At 40.5% G+C, this 21,175-nt stretch overlaps 1 protein-coding gene and 1 pseudogene across 5 annotated transcripts in view; both read left to right on the forward strand.

Moving 5' to 3' along the window:
- CDK14 (cyclin dependent kinase 14) overlaps window positions 1-21,175 on the forward strand; it is a 310,762-nt gene that overhangs the window by 49,042 nt on the left and 240,545 nt on the right. The window contains exon 1 of one of the 5 annotated variants that reach the window (XM_064704278.1): window positions 17,534-17,617. The exons of 1 other annotated variant lie outside the window; for it this stretch is intronic. In XM_064704278.1, coding sequence (XP_064560348.1) covers window positions 17,549-17,617 — 69 coding nt within the window. In that variant the 5' untranslated portion in view covers window positions 17,534-17,548. Of the gene's footprint in view, window positions 1-17,533; window positions 17,618-17,823; window positions 17,958-18,094; window positions 18,218-21,175 lie in introns of those variants that run through there. 3 more of the 5 variants (XM_064704276.1, XM_064704275.1, XM_064704277.1) reach the window with 3 other exon arrangements.
- Window positions 11,019-13,347, forward strand: LOC135443630 (pre-mRNA-processing factor 6-like; annotated as a pseudogene).

The following is a 21,175-nucleotide window of genomic DNA, read 5'->3' on the forward strand; positions in this document are numbered from 1 at the left end:
GAAAGTAGCTTATTTGGGACTGCAGTGAAATCAGTGGAACAGGAGAAGATTTTTCTCTGTATTTCTGGTGGCATCAAAACATGCTATGGAAAAGTATTTTATGTACTTATACAACTAAACTGATATAGCATTGTGCAAATAACATGGTAGAAAAGTGTTTTAAAGACAAAAAAGTAAAAAAATGGTCTAAATTTTACGTTTTTTTAATGTTATGATAACCTTTAAAGCACTATGATTCAGAATAGTTTTGGGGAAAAAAGAAGTTGAAAGTTTAGTTAGGTGGGGTAAGAAATATTCTTATGCTGAAGTTTCAAGCCAGACTGCTAACCTCTTGAATGTTGAATCAGTTTTTGACAGTAATAGTTATCTCTGCAGAATTAAAATTTTCAACAAATGCGATTTTTAAAATTCTGTAACTACTTCATTCAGAAACTGGAAGCTAGCTGGTAGCTGAAAATCAGGATGCTTTGTTCTCATCTTCAGAGTATCTGTGAATATGAGCCTGGAGCAATGATGTGTACCAGTTCTTCAGTCCCCAACAAATAACAATGTGGAGTGTTTCGGATTACTAATAACTGCAGACAATAATGTACTTGTTAAAAGATGAAATTTGTTTTTGTGGGTTTTCCTGTCTACTATTTTAAATGGTTTTATTTAATCAAATATCTTAAATCATGGTATCAATCCATTTTAGTTTCCTTCTACATGCTGCTTAAGACAAATGATATGGAAATAATTTCTATTTATTAGACCTTAATTGCTCAGTTTTTAATAGTAAAACATAAATTGAAAATATGAATACATATGTAACTCTTGTAGCTCATCATTCTGTATTTCTTGTTTTAAAGAAGTTGCAAACTTAATACAACACTTCTGGTTAGTCAAAACCAGCTCTTTTATTATCTGATAAAACTGATACGATATAGCCATTTCAGGACAATCCTTTGGCACAAACTTACTATAAATTCTAAAATCAGTTTTTCTACTTGATTAAAAGGGATGGTTGTAGTTAATTTTCTCCATGGAAATAAGAAGGACAAACTTCTCTATCTGCCAGTGGCTTTTATTGTTGAAGGTAAAAAATCCTACATAGAGATTGTGCGCTTACATCTAACAATATTCTGTAAATAAAATTCTAGTTGAGGACTCACAGCTCATCAAAGAAGCCACTAGCTGATGGGTCTGAGAACAGGTCACCAAATTTGCATTTGGAGGTAATTTTCTTTTTACAGCACAAAGTAAAGAAAATGCTTTTAATGATATTCATCCAATGCTGCCATTTTTCAACAAAATCATATACTTACTGCAAAATGTTTTCCCATTATGACCTTTTTTGCTTCTTATGTAACTGTGTCTGATCTGTGTTTCTGTTTGTGTAAAAACAAGAAACCCTACATGAATAAAAGCAATTTAAAAAAAAGGAAGCACAACCCTCAGTTCTTAGGGAGAAGAGTGTACCATGCAGGTTATATAAAATGTACACTGATAAGTAAAGTCATGACTTTTACAGTTGTGAGGGAGGTGAAACAAAGCCTGGGGTCATATGCATTGGCTTTCCTATTTGTCTTCTGAAACCTCATTACACTTTGCAAATTTATTGCCTGTATTAATGCTGATCCACTAATGCTAATTCTTGGGAGCTCAATGAAATGCATTTCTGCTGATTTCTGACTGTCATTAGTAACCATGAAAATGTTACTTCTATCTGGGTTTGTCAGTGCCTTTCTTTGGAGCCTTTTTCCTGTAGCTGCTACTCATGAAGGTTAAGCTAAATTTTGGTGACTTTAAGTCAGGCAATGTTCATGTTCTACTGAAAATTTTGGGAGAAAGGGCAGTGTTAGCTCTGAGAGCAGATGAAGATTTTTTTCACAACATGTTTAACATGAAATATGATAGAGGAATTAAGGTTGAAATGATTTAAATTTAATTGACTGTGGGAGGCCATACTTTAGAACTGCCTGCTCTAAAACTGCTTCAGCATTTTGGTATCACACATGCAGAATGTGCCCAAGCACTTTTGGAGCAATGGTGGTTGGGGCAGTGAGCACGGTGACACAGGTGGTGTGGAAGCAGGGTGGTGTGAGCTTCTGAGCTGGCTGGGCTGGGATGGTCTGCAAATGTCCGTGTGTCTGACTCTGTAGGTGTGTCCAGTTAGGGATGCACTTGAGTAGGGAGCCAGGAAGCTCATAGACTGAATTAAACTTAAGAAGATGCTTTCTACATTTTTGTTCTATATCACAACCCTGAAATTTTTCTGGTACAAATTTTAAAAATCCACTCTATGAAACATGTTTTAAAAATGCCTACAAGGAGCCAAGACTTTATGGAGATGAAGCACTGCTGACTGACCTTGTACTACATGCAGTGTCTATGCATTTCCATAATGGCATTGCTTTTCCCATTAAGCTGAGTGAAATACAACAGGTTTTGTTTGAAGTGTTTGCTCTAGTTGTGGCATGAGTGAATTCTATGGCTTTTAAAACATTGCTAGTGTACTGTAGTCATGGCTGCTTTGCAATCAGTTTCAGTTCAGCACTTACTAAGAAATACAATTTCTTTTTTAGAGGGAATGTTATGATAGAAGCATATCTTAATGGATTGCAGTGAGTGAAGGCAATGCTTTTGGAAGGGAGATGTGAAAGGAGGTAGTAAAGATGACATGTTTATGGTATAGTGCACAATGCCTCACATTTACTTTTATTCCATGTCTTTAATACTAATTGCTGATGCTGGTGTTAAGCCAAAGTAATAGTTTAACAGCAAACCTTAAAACCCTAAGGTTGTTCTATTGAGTGGAAGACACTAATGTGACATGGAAGGAAATCTTCTCATTGGAATTTGATAGCAGTATAAAATTTTTATAAAAGGCCGGGACTAAATGAATCCATTAGATTTCACAGTACTTTTAACCTCAGCACCAACCTATATTCAAATACTGTTTCTTCTGGCAGAGAAAGTGCTGTGATGCTTTTAGCAAGTTATTAAACATCTGAGCCTTAATTTTCCATCTGACAGATAAAGAAGTTAGTATTTTTCTCAGTGGATTTTGAAGATAGATTTCTTAGCGCATCTTGAAGATATTCAGATGTTAGGGTATTAGGGAGGATGGCCTTGAAAATACAAAGATGAAGTCAAACAAAAACTATTCAGTATTGCTTGCATTCCTTTGCTCCCATAGCACAAAGAGGTTTTATCCTTTCTAATGTGTTTTTTGGATTTGTGTAGTTTTTTTAGCCTTTTGGTCAAAAACAATGAAATGAATCTTTGCCAAGATTAAAGTTTGGCACCTTCTTATGAAGGAGCACTTTATTTCTCGTGCTTTAAGTATAAAGGCCTTCATGAGACAGTCTAAGGAAAAGCCCTTTTTCTACCACTTGGTTCTGCTCTGAAGATACTTTATTATTGTGAAACCACACATTGCACTGCAAATTACCAGGTAACTGCACCACCCTACCTTTTCCCTAGCTATAGTTGTTTACTTTAAGAATAAGGGGAGTAGTCAAAATTTTTTATCATGTTAATATGTTAGTTGGACTTATGTCAAACTTACATTAGCATCTGGGTTAGTTCAGAAAGGATTTACATGAATGAAAGCATGCCAGTTATATATAACGTGATTCAGGGAATGCATGTAGTACTTTACATATAAATCTTATGTGTTTGAGTTTTTTTGGTTGTTTTTTGATGGTTGGCTTTATTTTGAGGTGGTCTCTGTTTTCACACTATGTGTGTATTAATGGTTCTGTTTCAATCTTCATGGATTGGCCTCTGCTAAAGGAAGACCTGGGTTTGTGGGTTTTTAACTTTGTTTATATAATGAAGTGGGGTTTTTTAATTGTCTGGTTTTAACTTGTGTTTTTAGAAATCTCCTCTTAGGTGTTTTGTTCTAGTACTAATATTAGTCTTCCTCGTGCGTTGTATGGAAATGGGTTCATACCTTTAATTGGTATTCATTTTTTATTACTTTAACTTCAGTTTTTGGTTCAAGAACATCTGTTTGATAAGGGCAGGCTTAATGTTGTTTATATTACCTGAGCTTGAAATGAAAAGCAGCAATTAAAAAATGTAAATGAATATTTCTTGAAAGTGACCTTAGGGATGCACTTGATCTGTGTGCTTTGCTACTGTTTATGCCATATTATGCAGTTGAATATTCAATGATAGCTTGCCCCCTGCCCTCTCAAAAGTTGAGCTTTAGACGAATGCAGTTAGCGGAGTCAGAAGAGAGGCTAAAGTATTAATTTAGCACAAGCAAATATCAAGTCCAAACCCCTTGAAGTTTGACGTCCTATAAAACAACATACCGACTTGGAAACTTGTGTTTCCCAGGCTGGCACATGGTCTCATGAACTAAACTCCCCCTGTCTTGTGAAAGAGCATTTCTTACTTCTTCAGCTCCATTGAAATAGCTTGGCAAGTGGCAGGGCTCTGGCCTGGCATGATCCTGGGAATGATGTGTCTGCAAAGACTGCTCCATTTCTTTAGTGAAAAGGTATCTGCTGCTGGCAGGGAAGAACAAGGATAAGAAAAGCATAGTCGAACTATTCCAGTATAGGACAAGAACTTATTTCAGACCTCTGTAAATACTACTGGCAACTCTGCTGGTAATCCTATTAATAAGCAGTCCTCAGTGAGCCAACATTATTTAGCAGTACTTTTTAAAGATAGATTTGAATTGCTTGACCTGTAATTGCCAGCTGTTTTTAAAAAAATACATTGTGGTCAATAAGGCCTATCAAAAAATCCAGTCATTTTAGGTTCAGTGCTTGTTTGAAGCAGAAATATCCCAGCCTAAAAATGAGTATAAACTCTTGAGGATGAGATGGAGGGCACCCTTTTTTCTTTATGCTGAAAAAAATTCCAAATTATTCTGCCTGCATTCTGCTCTGCATGTTCATGAAGGAGTATAGGTACATCCCAGAGTCAATGTTGAGGCAGACAGATCTATTTTCCTGACTTGACAGCACATGCATTCTGCAAGCCACACTGTTTGCAGCATCACTTCACAGATGCCAATTGTCAAGAAAGTTAAGGAAGTTTAGGAATGATTGGTAATTTTAGAAATTATACATCCTCATGTTCTCAAACACTAGTTTGGAAAGAGCTAGACTTTATTCTCGAGGATTTTTTTCCTGCTTTTGTCATTTTATGCAGCTTTTCCTGAAACTGACATGCTGAAAATACTCTTAATTAATACATATTGGAGACCTGATAAATCATAACTGAAATTTTCTAGGATTTCCTAGAAAAACACACTGCAATTCCTTAATGTGCCTGTGCATGTGCTAAAGCACAAAAAGGAACTTCCAACTGGAAAGGGACAGAGTCAAACTGCTGCTGGACTTATCCCCTCAGGATTCAGGTCATTCCCCTGTTTATTCCCCTGAATATATTCAGTGCTTCTAATATATGAAACATGGAATATGAAATATCCTCCAAGAGAAAGGAGCCTAATAAGGAATTTGGAGGATTCAAGAAGATATTGGAAAAGCACATTGGGGTCTATGGTTATGTGTGGGGGGTGAAAGCAGGAGTGGTATGGAGGGCTGGGAGCAAAGGCAGGATCAGAAGCAATTTTCAGGGAGCTGGACAAGAGTCCAGGACTGTAGGAGAAGGTGATCTCTAATATTTGGAGGTCCTTTAGGGGTTTCAGATCTCTCTCTGGAGTCCTCAGTCTCCCTGTTCTGTTTCAGCAAATAGGTGTGAATCTCACTGATAAGCCCAGCTTAGACACAGCTGATTTTGGGATGGAAACTGTTACTGCTGTCACTGTTTAAACTTAATTACAGAAGCCTGTGATGTAGTCCTCCTGTTAACAGTATAGGTGAGAGAGATCTATATCATCAGGTATTTTAGAGGAAGAAATAATGTTACATACAATAGATTTGAACCACAATGCCTGGTTAAAATTCACCTTTAGCTTGGAAGCTGTTTCTTGTTTTATTTTAATGGGGTTTCAGTGTGGCCATTCCTGGCAAATTAATTGGGAGTCTTATAAACTGTGTACTGTTCTCAAATGTTTAGAATTTGTCATATGTGACAATCTGCTTAGCATTTCATAAATAACTGAGAGATAAAGTCAATGTGTGTACTGAAGGCCTACATATAATTTAATCGGGGCATTGAGCATATCATGTAAACTACAATGCAAGTTTTTGGTTTTTGTTTGACCATGTAGGGCAGCAAGACCCGAGGGGCCTCAACACATGAATTGGTTCTGTGCTGCTGTACTAACCTTCAGAGAAATGGGGAAAGGTGGTGTCCCCCTTCCCAGACTTGTGAAAACTGTGATAAAACCCATTAACCATCTGTGCATGTATTGTAATTGGTGGCTCGTGCTGTCATGGGTGGTTAAAGAACAACCAGTCTTTGGTATGTTTATCTCTCCACATACTGGTTGCACACAGGTTAATGAGACTCCCCAGGAATATAAACACCCCTGGTATAAGCATAGAGCATGAGATGTGTATTTTTATTGCAACATTTCAAATAGAAACTGTTTATTTTGGAAGTGTCAGATCTGTTTGGCATATGAAATTCAAAGGCAGCCATAAGACATTTTAAAGTGATCTTTTCTTGGGTTTTTTTATACCACTGTGGCTTCCAGTGGAATCTTTATTTGAATTCTTCTTGTCTGAATTTTTATTGCTGTAGTAATTTTCTGCTAGTACTATATTTTTAGATTTCAGATATTTTCTGTAATCTTTCCTGAGGATAGACAGGTATTCTATTAGGCATATAAGCCCTCAATATTATAAGTTCTAAAAGCATTTAAGGATTTTTTTTCAGTAATTTTTGTTTAAAATTTTGTCAGAGAGCAGCCATAATTTTATGCTGAAGAACCTTACGCATAAAGGCTCTCCCACTTCTGTTGGGAATCATACCTCAAAAGAGGTGTTCTGCAGCATTTACATTTCTGAGGCCTTCAAACCTTTCCTCTGTTAAACTTTAGGTTGCAGTTTGTCCTTTAAACACTCTAGGGGAATCACAATTTATATGTTATGCTTCTCCTACTTTAAACTTCTTTTCCACTTACTATTCATAATTTAATGCACTATTGGTTTTTATGGTAAAACTTTTGTTTTGCTCCTCATGCTGTAAGAGGTTTTGTGAACAAAAAAATTGCTTTTCTGTCTGTTAAGAGTCTAGTAGAGTGAAGACCTATTTTGATGACTAAGCTGCTAGAGCAATGCTAATTTTATTTTTAAGTATCAACTAAAAAGGCATCTTACTCTTTGAAAGAACAATGGAATAATCAAGCATCAGTGACTCTGCTTCTTACAAGAAGTTTCAAAGGAAGTGTGTTTGCTGCTACATGGTTTAGTCCATGAGTTGTATGGCTCATGTTGTCTCATTTTTTGAGAAGTTTATGGTTTTTTTCTAGAAAAAAAAATGTAAGAGTACGTTATTATCATTGTAACTGTGTGTAGATAGCCATGGGACATCTTAGATTGTGAGAATTATTGCTTCAAGGGGATTTGACTTTGTTTTATGGTACAGCAAGAATAATTTTCATGGTAATCTTCTGTTAAAGCAGTCACAAATTAAATATAGTACCAGGTTTGGGGTTTTCCCCCCACCAGAAGATTTTGCAAGTGGACTTAGTGCATCCATGAATGGAAGAGAGAGCTGTTGGACACCATGGGGAAGCTGCTCATGATCATCTTTGGAAGGTGATGATAATCAGTCCAAGAGACTGGAAAAAAGCAAACATCATCCAGGCCTTTGGAAGGGGTGGCAAGGAGGATGCAGGGAAATGCCAGTCAGCCTTACCTCAGTCCCTGGAAAGGTGATGAGCCTCTCAACAGGGAGGCCATCTCTACCCAAATTTCTCTCACTTTGGAAGCCCCTCCCACACCTTAGTACTACAGAGAGCTCTCATGCACAACTAAATGAAGAATTTTGTAGAGTTTTTGCCTTGAAACATTGTGCTGTAAATCCTGTAGCAGTGATTTAAGTGGAAGGAGGTGTCCATTCACAGCCTTCAGCCTGTCAGTTCTATGGAATCATTCCCCTTGTTTGTCATAGACCTTAATTTTTCCCTTTCCTCATGTAATAGGATTCTTCAGTTTGTTACAAGAATGATAGATAGATAGAAGCTAGATAATTTAATCTATGTAATATTTCTTGTCATTTAACCAAAAGAAGTTTCATTGAATTTAAATTTGGTAGACTGAAACAGCATGTTTCCTTGAAAATTTCCTTTCAAAAAATTAATGAAAAAATGAAACAAGGTAAGGAAAATTCACTCCACCCTCTGAAATCAATATTTTGCTCCTTTTAAGATTGTGAAAGCTTTGGAGGCTTCTTGTATATTTTTATAGGCCACATATTTGCTTTTGAATAAATCTCTTGATGTATAAATCCATCCCAGCCCTCTGCAGCCACTGTGCTCCATCACATGAAAATCCATGTTCTTCTGCTTAATAAGATCATGGGACAATAGGGAGTTCTATTTTAGAACACACTGTAACAGGGTTCAGTTCTAGGGGTGTAGAAAGAGATGGTCTGGGGAGGGAAAAAAAACCTCTTAGGTGAAATACTCTGTGGGAATGGGTGCTCTGTGAACACTTAAGCTGCAGCAGCTGTACCACCACTAACTGTATTTTCTAGAACTATTTTTAATAGTATGTGGAAGAGGCTTTTTTCTCTTGTCCTTTCTGAAGTTTATCTTCAGCAGCTCACTGCTCCTGAGATTCTTTCTATTTCTCACCTAAGAAGTCCTGGGAAAATAGATAAGCTGCTCAACATGCATTAAAGCTTTATCAGTTTCTGGACTGAAGTGCCCTTCAGTGAGAATGCCCAGGTGAATGCAGCCCTCTTGTCTGAGTTACTGAGATAAAAGAGGACAAGAGAAGCAGTCTGCGAGGGGGTAGCGACCCAGACTGTAAAGGGTTTTATAGGTCAAAACCAACCCTTTGTCTTTAACCAAAGAACAGATGAATATTAGTGCAATACCTGCACTTCTGGTCCTTGTTTCCTGGGATGCTTGACTCAGCACTGCAGCACTTTGAGATTTGATGTGCCTTTTTGCTGGTCATCATTCTGTGCCAATTTGATTAGTAAAGAACAAAAGTGCAGGTGGCTGCAGTGAAACCCTTGTCCATGCAGCCTTCTAGACAAACAGAGCTGGAAGAGGGGAGATGATTCTTACAGCTGCCTCTCATATTTTATCATGAGAACCAAAAATATTCTTAAATCAGGGGTTGCTTGAGTGTTTCTAAATAGAAACTTGTTTAATCTCATGTCGTGCCCCTATCTAGCTCAGTGTTTTGCTATCATCAGATTTTCCAGTCATTGTGATTTGTGTGATGGTTATACATGTGTGCTTCATGTGTGCTGTGTATGCCATGCAGAACTGGCAAAACATCCATTTTTGAGACTTAGAGGGGAATAGCATCTAACTTTCCAGGTAAGAGAGAAAGACATGGAAGAGGGATGGAAAAATGATGTATTAAAAAAGGTTATTTAGTTGAACTGCCAAAAGTTTTGCAGTCTGGAGGGATTTTTGCAATATAGATTATTTGGGTGATAAAATGATAATGGTATTTCATGCTGATATGTATAAGCCAGTGCACATGGAGAAATTAACTGCAGCTATGCATGTGTAATGATGAGTCTAAACAAATTACATTGTCCTGGATAAGAACTGTAGGATCATGGGACAATAGTGTGAAGATAGTGGTTAGGTGTTAAGCAGTACTCTGAAAAACAGGTAAACCTTCAGAAACAAGTAGGAAAAGGAGAACCAAGCCATAGCTGTCATGAAGTTACTGAAGGAATACTGTTTTTATAAATACATTAAATATTAAGCCTCATAAAACAGAAATGACACAGTACATGTCCTTCCTGTGCTGGACCCCAGGGCTGGGTGCAGAGTTCCAGGTGGGGTCTCTGTCCCCAGAGCAGAGCAGAGCAGAGGGACAAATCCTCCCTGCCCTGCTGCCCAAGCTGCTCTGGGTGCAGCCCAGGGCACGTTTGGCTCTCTGGGCTGTGAGTGCCCATGGCTGGGTCATGTCCAGCCCCTCACCCACAGCACCCCCAGGTCCCTCTGGGCAGGGCTGCTCTCCATCCCTTCATCCCCAGCCTGGATGGGCACTGGGGATTACCCCAGCCCAGGGGAAGCCCCTTGCACTTGATGGTGTTGAACCCCATGATATTCCCAAGGGCCACTTCTCGAGCTTGCCCAGGTCCCTCTGGATGGCATCCTGTCCTTCAGGCACATCAGCTGCACCACTCAGCTTGGTGTCATCAGCAAATTTGCAGAGGGTACACTTGATCCCTTCATCTATGTCATTAGTGAAGATATTAAATAACACTGGTCCCAATATGGACTCAAACTCAAAGCCTTTCATGTGAGTATCTCAAAGTGAAAATGAAGGGAGGCTAAACTCCAGTGCTTTCAAAGAAGATGAGAATTTCGGTGCATGACATATTTAAACTTAAGAAAGAGATGAAGGTGAACTCATTGTTTTAAGTTTTAATTAATTTCTAGAAAGCTTTTTTCTCCCAGCTAAAATACTGTGGATGACTTTGAAATAGGGTATCACTGAGCTTGGTCCCTCTAGGAGATCCACTGTAGCAATATATGTAACTCAAAAATGAAACATTTTCAGGGATTCATCCCTGGGATTTATACTGGTATATATTAAAAGTTATTGTTGCTTCTTTATAGTTGTCTCTAAAGAAAATCTTTGTAAAGTCTGCCTCTAGTATTCATCATTAAAATGTGTGCCATGGAAATGTTACTATCCTTTCCTGGTTAGTGTGGTTTTGGTTTGGGTTTTTTTTTTTAATTTTTTTTTGATTGCAAACATGAGTATTGTCAGCTCTCTGGGTGTCCAGTTACATTGTGGGGTGTAACCAAGCTATGCATTCTGCTCCCACCTACATTACTCCTGATGAACTGGTAATAGTGGGCTGTTTGCAGCAGTGGGTTGTTGCTGCCCAGTGCACACCCAGCCCTAAGACTGCAAGCTGGGTGTTTGATAAGGGAAAGAGGCAAACCCTTGGGAGCAATGTCGGGCTTCTGTCTCACAAATGGACTCAGCTGTGGTAACTAAGGTAACTCAGCCTAAGGGGGTCCTCTCTGCCAATGGGCCATATAGCCCCACTGGACAGCTGTAACCACCTAGGCCATCAAAGACTTCCCAAAATATCCTAAGACTTACAGGATTACATCATTCCATTGTGAAATTCCCCACTCTGGGGAGGTGCTGGGCATTCCTGCCTGAATCTGACCAGGTATAAGCTGGGTGTTTTAGGGACTTGGGACACCACTGAACAAGCTAATCCTGGGTTACTGCTGGGGCTGGGCTGCAGAGCCACAGGTTTCAGCACCCACTCTGACATCAGCCCTGCTTGTGGTGCCAGTGACCCTGTGGATGACCAACATGCCCTGCTGGGGAAGAGAACTGTGGGGGCCCAGAGGAAGCAGAACCAGGCAGAACCCACAAATTTTGAAGATGAGAACTTGAATGACACTAATTATGATGATTTCAATGGCTACACTGGGAACCTGTTCTCAAGTGGTCCCCATGGAAAATGTGATGAGGAAAACCGATGCTATTGATGTGGCTTTAGAGAAGAGGATGGATGAAGGCAGAAAGGAGAAGCAAACAGGAAAAAGAGAAAATAGGAGAATACCATATGGAACAACCTAAAATTCAGCAGCAGTTCTCAGACTTGAAACAGAAGTTAGCAGAGGTTACTGAGGAGGAGTGGCTGAGTATTCCAGAGGCTGGTGATGCCGGGAGCAAGCATCAGAGGAATCCTCGGTATAAGAAGCTGACTCCTGTCCCTGACCAGCTTCTCTGCAAAGCATTTACAGTCAGGAGAGAATCATACTTCCATGGACCCACACCAGCCACAATTTGGGGGATTGAATACTCCATATCTAGGGGGAATGAATATGGCATACCCAGGAGGAATGACACCAGGCTTGATGGCACTTGGGACAGGTGAATTGGATATGAAGAAGATTGGCCAAGCCAGGAGCACCTTGATGGATATGAAGCTAAGCCAGGTGTCAGACTCTGTGAGTGGCTGGACTGTAGTGGGCCTGAAAGGATATTTGACACATTGGAATTCCATGATTCCCACACATGGAGAAGATATTGATGATATGAAAAAAGCCTGCTTATTCCTGAAATCTGTCCAAGAGACCAATCCTCAGCATCCGCCAGCCTGGATAGCATGAGCCCAACTAGAGGAGATCACTGGCAAACTCCCAGTGGTTTGAAACGACGTCTTGAAAAGAACAGAGATGTGTCCTAAGACTGAAGATATTTGGTTGGAAGCTGCTCAGCTTCAGTCTGGAGATACAGTGAAGGCCGTTGTGGCCCAGGCTGTCCAGCACCCTCCATGGCCTTTCTGGATTTATATCAGAGCAGCAGAGCTGGAGATGGATATCTGTGCCAAGAAATGTGTCCTTGGGAAAGCCCTTGAGCATGTTCCAAACTTGGTGCATTTGTGGAAAGCAGTTACGGAGCTGGGGCAGCCTGAGGATGCCAGGGCCATGCTGAGCAGGGCTGTGAGTGCTGTCCAGCTGGTGCTGAACCATGGCTGGTGCTGCAAGGCTGGAGACATGTGAGAATGCTCAAAGTCCTTAACAAGGCCCAGGGGAACATTCTGACGGTTTGTCACTTCTGGATTGTGGAACTCAGCAGAGAGCACCAGATACAAGATGCTGAACAATGTGATAAAGCTGGAAGTGTGTCCGCATGCCAGGCAATTTTGCCAGCTGTGATTGGGATTAGGATTGAAGAAGATCAAAACCAACCTGGATGAAAATGCAAACAGCTGTGTTGTTCACAGTGTTCTGGAGCATGCCTGAGCCATTTATGCTTATTTCTTGCAAGTTCTCCCAAGCAAGAAGAATGTGTGGTTGCAAACAGCCTACTTTGAAAAGAACCATGGGACCGGAGAATCCTTGGAGGCTCTTTTGCAGAGAGCTGTTGCTCACTGTCCCAAAGCAGAAGTGCTGTGGCTCACGGGAGCTAAATCAAAGTGGCTGGCAGGAGATGTGCCAGCAGCCAGAAGCATCTTGGCCCTGGTTTTCCAGGGCAACCCCAACAGTGAGGACATCTGGCTGGCTGCCATGAAGCTTGAGTCAGAGAACAAGGACTATGAAAGAGCAAGGAGGCAAAGGCTTACAGCAGTGCCCCCACAGCAAGGATCTCCATGAAATCTGCCAAGTTGGAATGGGTGCTTGGGAGCATTGCTGTAGCCCAGGAGCTCTGTCAGGAAGCCTTGAAGCACTATGAGGACTTCCCCAAACTGTGGATTATAAAAGGACAAATTGAGGAACAAAAAGAGCTCATAGAGAAATTATGGGAGGCTTTGTAATGCAAACTGTGTATGGAATCAGTCCCTAAACCCACAAAATCTCTTATTTGTCTTAAAAGTTGCAAAACTAATTGGCACTATGTTGCATTGTATTTTGTTTCAGACAGTGACTTTTTGAGTGACATTCTACCAGACCAGAGAATGTATCTGGTATAGTGCAACTGTTGGTATTGCAAAGCAAGTTTAACAGCATGTTGTACTTGGAATAACTTGTCATGCATTCCATTGTGCAACATTACCACTGCTTCGCTTGGCATCTTAAGATAAAAATGATTTTCTTTGCATTCAATGAATTTGTATCATTGCTGGATTGTTTTATTAAGGTCGTGTCTCCTTGTACTTTATGTATTCAAACTCAAACTCTAAATTCTCAGTTTAAGGAAGGGGGTCATTTTATGGTCACCTGTGACAGCAAGGTTATGAACTGGGGTTGGACAGATGTTGCACCCAGCACTCAGGTTCTAGACACAACTTCTTAACTGTCTTGTTAAATAATTTCTTAATGAAAAATTATCAGTGGCTTGTGAAGTGGCTGGGTAGATGTCTAAACGACTCTCACAAGTGAGTAAATTTTCAGAAGTGTTAATTTTTTCCTTCTATATTGAGTCTGCAGTTGTCAAAATGGAAAGGATTGTATTGAGAAGCAATGGCTCTCCTTAGCTGTGCCTTTTCTTCTATGAAGAGAAAAAGAGCTCATATGGATGTATGAAACTTTTATAAATTACTGCATTTGGTTATTACTCCTTGAAGAGAAGTGAAGTATTATCTGCCTTTCTCCCTTGCTTCCTGTCTCCCATCCTCTCGGATGACTCAGTGCAGACTAATGGAAATGGGATATTACTTTCAAGTTCTTTTTACTAGTCTGTAGTATGATCACACAGAACAGAAGTAACTACTGGCATTTTTTGCTATGCCATATTACTGAATGATGGCTTGCATTTTTAGTTAATTAACCATCAGAGCTGTGACATTGTGTAATTTCTCTGGTTTAAGTGTAGCAATTTGCTATTATCTTGAAAAGCTCCAAAGATACCTCCTTATAGGTGAAGAACTGCTCCCAAGTGCTACGTAGCATTTTGCAGTCTGCCCTGGGATGAAAGTGTTGGCAGGACTTAAATACTGATAATGTGAAACTTGTACTTGCAGCTGGCTTCCAGGGAGAGTTTTAAAATCTAAATTGAACTCCATAGTTATCTGACTTTTTTTTTTAGTTGTTGTATTGAAGCTTTTTTTAGATTAGTTACTCTCCCACCCCCTTGGAAGAAACCCTGACCCATGCTATATGGGGTCTTTGTGTGTTCCATCAACTCCGTTCTTAATTCTAGATATCCTTTGCCAGGTTCCCCTAACCCTCTCTGTGGTACCACAGGCAGCAGAGCACATATTTGTGCTTGAGCTAAGTTATGTTCAACCACAATCTGCAAATGGTGTTGGGACTGGGGCAAGGGATGGGGCTGGCAGAGGAGAAGGAGTGGGATAACAATAGTAGGAAGTCAAGCAAAAATGCTGGGAAGCCTGCATGGGTGAACAAAGACTTCCTAACAAGAGTCAAATGTGAAAAGGAATTAAATAGAAGGTAGAATTGAGAACAAGTAATGGGGAAGGAATACAGATGTATCTTCCAAGCATGCACTTAAAAAAGACAAAGGCCACCTTGAATTGAATCTTTTGAGGAAGGTCAAAAACAAAGCCAACAAGAAGAGCTTTAATAAAATAAATAGATTTTTTTTTTCATTTTTTTCAGTACAGTAAAAATAATTGACTTTTAATTGTGGGAAGTTTGTGTGAGTTTTATCTCACTGCAGAAAGCCCCTGCAGAGAGAGATTTAGAGAAAGACAGACCCCTTGGCAATAATCAGCTGTATGAATTTTAACAAGGGTGAGTGCCAGGTTTTGCATCTGGAGTGGCTCAATCAAGTATGGACAGACTGGAGGATGAGTGGAAAGCAGCCCTGCAGGAAGGGACATGGGGGTCCTGGTCAGTGGTGAGTTGAATATGAATGAGCCATGCCCTGGCAGGCAGGAGGGCCCGCCGTGTCCTGGGGAGCATCAGGCCCAGCATCGCCAGCCGGCAAGGGAGGGATTGTCCCTCTGCACTGGGGCGGCCTCACCTCCAGTGCTGGGGCAGTTCTGGGTGCCACAATATAAGGATAGAAAGGTCCTAGAGAATGTCCAAAGGAGGACTGCAGAGATGGTGGACGACCATCTAGGGGGAAGCCGTATGTGGAGTGGCTGAGGTCACTTGGTCTGTTGAGCCTGAAGAAGAGACTGAGGGGAGACCTCACTGCAGTCTAGAACTTCCTCAAAAAAGGAAGCAGAAGGTGCTGATCTTTTCTCTGTGGTGACCAGTGACAGGACCCGAGAGAAGGGTATTAAGCTGTGTGGGAGAGGTTTTGGTTTGATATTAGGAAAAAGTTCTTCACCCAGAAGGTGGCTGGGTGCTGGAACAGCTCCCCAGGGAAGTGGCCACAGCACCAGGCTGACAGAGTTCAAGAAGTGTTTGGACAACACTCTCAGACACATGGTGTGATCCTTTGGGACGGTCCTGTGCAGGGCTAGGAGCTGGACTTCATTGAGCCTGATGGGTCCTTTCCAACTCAGTGTATTCTGTGATTCTAGAACTTTGTAGGATGTTTGACTTTCTTTCACTCTCCCTTGGCCCAATACCTTCTTTGCCTCTGGAATGCAGTTCCCTGTTTTTCTGGCTTGTCTTTTTTTGCCTCTGTTTCCTCCTTCCATGGCTGTCTGCCCATTTTCCTTAACATGGTGCCTGCCTTTTGGCACATATTGGTCTTCGCTGGTGCTTACTCACTATCTTTTTTTTCTTTCTCCTGAGCATCCTTCTGTCCTGTTCTCCTTCAGCCTCAAACAAATTTATTGTTGACAGAATAAGGTCAAGAATTGTAAACATTGTGAAAGTATTTTCTCATAATTTCAGCTGGAAGTCCTTCATGTTTTCTTCTGGGCCTCACACTTGAGAGAGAGGAGAAGAAAATTTTGTTCAAGAGAGTGGAAGTCCTATTTTTTCAGGAGATCTGAAGATGCCAATCTGGTTAGAAACCAAACTGGCAAACTGAGAAGTCTGGAGATGCCCCTGTGACTAAGGTTGGGAAAAGGAGAGGAAAAGATAACAACCATTACATAAGTTTGGAATCATCCTTTAGAATTTGCTAATGGCATTCAGTTTTATATGTTGCTGGAGCCACTAATGCTCAGTTCAGGTGAGAGCAAGTAAGTCAACATGTGTAAGGTTTGGTGACTATGGTGCTCAAACTCTAATGAGTTGAGTTTCAGCACACTCTGCTTTCTTCAAAGTGGAGCTCTACAGGGGAGTCCCTTTCCAATGGTTCTGTGATGAGGGTCACTGGAGCCCAGGGTGTGAGCCAGGGCTGTGTTTTGCCTGCTAGTTCATTGTAGCTCATCATTATATAAAAGTGAAAACTATTTCAGCATGTTGAAGATGCCATCTCAGCTGAGCTGCGTTCATCTCCTCCCGAAGGTTTCACTGATGCACACATTTCTGTTCCCTGTCCTAGTACAGTCTGCCCAGTGCTCCCCCAACCCCAGGAGATTTCTGGGGAGCCAGGAGCCATCTGAAGCACAGGCCAGCAGGGGTTGCTGTAGGAGTAGGAGATGGAGAAGATGCACTGCCTCCTTTTTGGAGAAGCTCTCTCTCAGGGATTGCCAGGTTTGCTCTTGCTGCCCTCTTTTCCCTCCTGCCACACTCAAGCTTTCTTGGGCTGAGTAGTGGATTCCCAGCACGGAGTAAGTGTCTATTGCTTACTCACAGCTTTGTGTATTGTGTGCATTCATAAATTAAACAGTAGGTTTCATCCTTAAAATGCTGAAAATAACTTGAGAGTTCCTATTTTGGCTCAATAAATTTTAAATACTTTTTAATATTTATTGTTTATGTAAAAGTGGATAGTGGTATTCATAGTGCTTGTTTCCAGGGGCCCATAGATTATTTCTTTAATGTCATTTTGTCACTCTAGAACTTGCTGATATCTTTCAGGGCTGGGACAGAATTGAATTGGGAGTGATTAGTTTCATCCTTTTATTGAATGTTGAATTTTTCCCCTTAATTCCTGTGAAATCACCATTAGCTATTTTGGCTGCAGTTCTGTGTTGGGTTGAGGCAGTGCTACACTGTAAATCAATATCTTTTCAAAAAGACTGCTGTAAATTGCCTAGATAGCATATGCATGGTTACTTTGGCTGCAATGCTGCTGCAGAGCCTGGATACTCTGCCTTTCTGGGAACTCCACAGGCAAGTCCATCATATATTTAAAAAAAAAATCTTTTTAGAAGGAGCATAGTATTGCTGATGAAATTTAGACAGAGAAATATTGTACCCTCGGTGCTTATCTGTACCTTTTATATTCTACTCCACTGGGATTACCCTGTCTTGAGGGATTTCTTTGTTTGCTGCTTTAGATTTCCCCCTTTCTTAGCTGTAGTACAGCCGTACCATTTCAGCTTGCTAGTGCAGAAAGATGTTGTGAATTCAGTTGCTGAATGAACCCGGCCTGACTGCAAACACTAACATTGCTAGAGGGATGCCAAAGAGTTGCAGGTGAATCTGACCTGATCTGGGCAACAACAAAACGGTAAGATGGGGCTTGTTTAAATCTCTGGGATTAATTGGGTGCTGGGGTTTCCTGTTTCAACCTGAAGCCTAGCTATCACATGCTTCCAACTTGAGCAGGATTCATTCTGTGCATGTCAGGGTGGGTTTTCTCGGGATTGCTTAACATCCAGGCAGAGGGAGGCGGTGGGAAGCTGGGAACGCCACATGAGACCTCTCGGCAGCCACCCTGGTGAGACTCCCCAGCAGTACTGCCTGCGGTTTGTAAATACCAGGGAAAAGGTAGGGGAAGGCTTAAAAGCCGTGCTTTTCTCGGTACAGCTTTGTATCTCTCTCTCTGGCAGCCTTATTTATAATTGTATTAAGAGGATAGTATGGGCAATTTTTTCCGATACATGCTTGGCTGAACGCCCTCTGGGATGAGTGAGTGAAGGACGTGATCAGCCACTTTCTCATCTCTGCTAACAAGTCTGTGCATCTTGCTATATCTGAATAAATGTCTGTAACAGTTACAGATTTGCTGGGTGGCAGAAGATAAAATTAAAATGATCCTTTATAGAAACATACTATTTCATGGGTGTCAGAATATTTTTTTGCCTTGTTAGCCTCTGTCATGATTTTATTCCTCTTGCACGCTGTCTTTATTTAATATAACAAAAAGTGAGGTAGTCTTTTTAGGTAGTCATTCGTGAATGCTTATGTAGGAGTGTGTTGACAGTGGTTTGGATCTTAGAGGAATATTTCAACATATGAAAGCTTGAAGCAGCCGCATGTTCAGGGAAAGAGAGGAAGAAAAGAGCAGCAGTTACCATTAGTACAAGACAGAAAAATTAAAATGTGGCCATAGTATGGAATTATTAGAATTATTTCTGATGACTTAACTGACAGCTAGTGTGTTTCAGTTGTAGATCAAGCCATAGAAAACTAACTCTCAACAGAAATCCATTGGAGCTAAACAAAAAAATAGTATTTCACCATATGTCCTACTATTTAAAGGAAATGAACTGTGGTAGTAACAGTAGAGTGATGAGAGATGGCTTTTGCTTTTACTAGTTAAGGACAAAAGCAAAGGGGCTTTTTTTTTTTTTTATATGAGAATGCTTATCTTTATGCAGCATGTGAATTATACTCCAAGAAGAGATCAGTTGTATATCAGTGTGGGATCAAATAACTAGTTTGACAGGGATTCATGTTTTCTTTTTCTGTACTTGCCAATTAAAGGGTTCTTCTTCTTTGTCACTGAATATGATTAAGGGGTAAAGATTCAGTCCAACATCAATTATTTTATGAAGGTTTCATTATTATTTTGCTGGAGTTCCTTCTTCAAAAATGCTGTATATACTGTGATGTAAGTGATGTGAAGTGGTCAGTTTCACATATATACAACCTTAACATACTCATTTTTTTCTCAGAAAGTAGAGATGCCTTTTGCTATTGTTGTTGTAGAATTACCCATAATGTTTCCATTGAAAGAGTTAAAGTTGTATTATTCTTTTATGATATTGGAAGCTTTCCTTTGCTTGTATTGTTCTGTCTATTAATAAATTGCAAATCATTGTTTAATGCACAGGAGTAACTCAACCACTTGTGTTTGCCCACATATTGTACAACGAATGGAAGTCCAGGCATGAAGGATTTTTTTATAGCAAATTTTAACTTGTGTTTTTCTCTTAGCGTTATCTTTTCATATACTTATAAATGTGAAATTTGTTGCTTCCATCATTCTTCTAGAAGTGTTTCTTCTCCCCAAGCCTGAAGTCATAATCTCTGTTATCTGAGTTACTACTGTCTCTGGGTTCTCATGTTTTGGTTTTCTGAGCTTAAGAAAAGAATAATATTTCAGACATATTTTATTGATAAATAATATTCCTGGTGGTAATACTTAGTAAAACACAGATCCCAAATTAACTAGCTGGAAAACTTAAAATGTGGCCAAAACTTAAGAACACAGATGGGAAAGGGGAGAAATACGTAGTTTAATAAGCAGTTACTGCCAAGTGCTCTGTGAGTATAAAGAACCTTGTGTGAATCAGTTTTGTAGTGAGGCTGGGGTCTGTTACAGCAGGAAATAAGGGATTACGTGAGGAGTGGGTGTTTGCCACAGACTCCTTAGTGACTCTGACTCCAGGAAGAAAGAAATTCAAGGAGTTGTAGCTGAGCAGGCAAAATATCAAGATCTCATCTAAGTTCAAGTTTGGCCAACCATTGATGTCCTGTAGCAAAAATGGTGGCCTATCATTTTTTTCCCTTTATCTTTGTTATTTTGCTGTATAAATCTTAAACAAAACCGGTACCTAAACTCTCTAAAACCCAATCTGCTCTGACAGGTTTTGACATTTTCCCCTGGCACTGTTAGCATTGGTGGGCTGTTTGGAGGTTTGATCTCTGAGCAGGTGCTCTGTCTGTCTCAGACAGGCAGTTCTGTTTTCCCCCGGAGCCCCCACAGAGGAGAGCATGGGCAGAGCCATGGAGGGGCTGTGATTGGGCTCAAGGGTGCCTGGCTGGTCCCACAGCGCAGCTCTGCTGGACTCCAGCTCTGGAGAGAAGAGGTGAGGGATTATTTTGTTTTTGAAGGGAAATCTTTGAACTTCCACTGGGCATTTGCCCCTGCAGATTTCAGTAGCTGCCCTGGGTGGGTCTTTGGGGTCAGCAGGAGTTTGCTGGGTTGAGAGTGTGTGTGAGTACTCAGCCTGGGGCAGGTGAGAATTTGGGCTGTCATGTTCAGCAGCTTCGGTATAGACGTGAGTGCAGATGTGCCCCTTAAAGGTCACAGGAACTGCTGAGCAGATCCAGACAGCTCTGTTGGGGTTATTGCCCTTTGAAGTCCCAGAAAAGCAAAAGTACTCAGCTGTCAGGGACTGCTGGGCATGGTTTGTAAATTTGGTTTGATAATACTAGCCTTAAAATATTCCTAAGTGTTTCATGTATTGCTACAATGATAATTACAGGTTACAATCCCTGTTGAAATGAATAGGAGTATCCTAGCAAATATTACCTGAAGCAGCAGAGAGCCTGTGCAATATCAGTTCTCCAAAACCTGTTTCTGAACTAAAGAAAAGACTAGCTGGTGTTTTTAGTCTGGGAAGAAGAGGTTAATTACTATTTTCTGAACTTGAGTTCTCTTAGGTCCATCCTGGCTTCCAGAATATTTTTTTTTTGCTACCGGGTTAGGAAGCAGCGTACTGATCATGTTAAGAATCTGACCCTTAAGGACTTTATTTTTCTTAATACTGTTATTAT

This window comes from Zonotrichia leucophrys, chromosome 2, assembly GCF_028769735.1.
Source record: "Zonotrichia leucophrys gambelii isolate GWCS_2022_RI chromosome 2, RI_Zleu_2.0, whole genome shotgun sequence".
Taxonomy (NCBI): Eukaryota; Metazoa; Chordata; class Aves; order Passeriformes; family Passerellidae; genus Zonotrichia; species Zonotrichia leucophrys.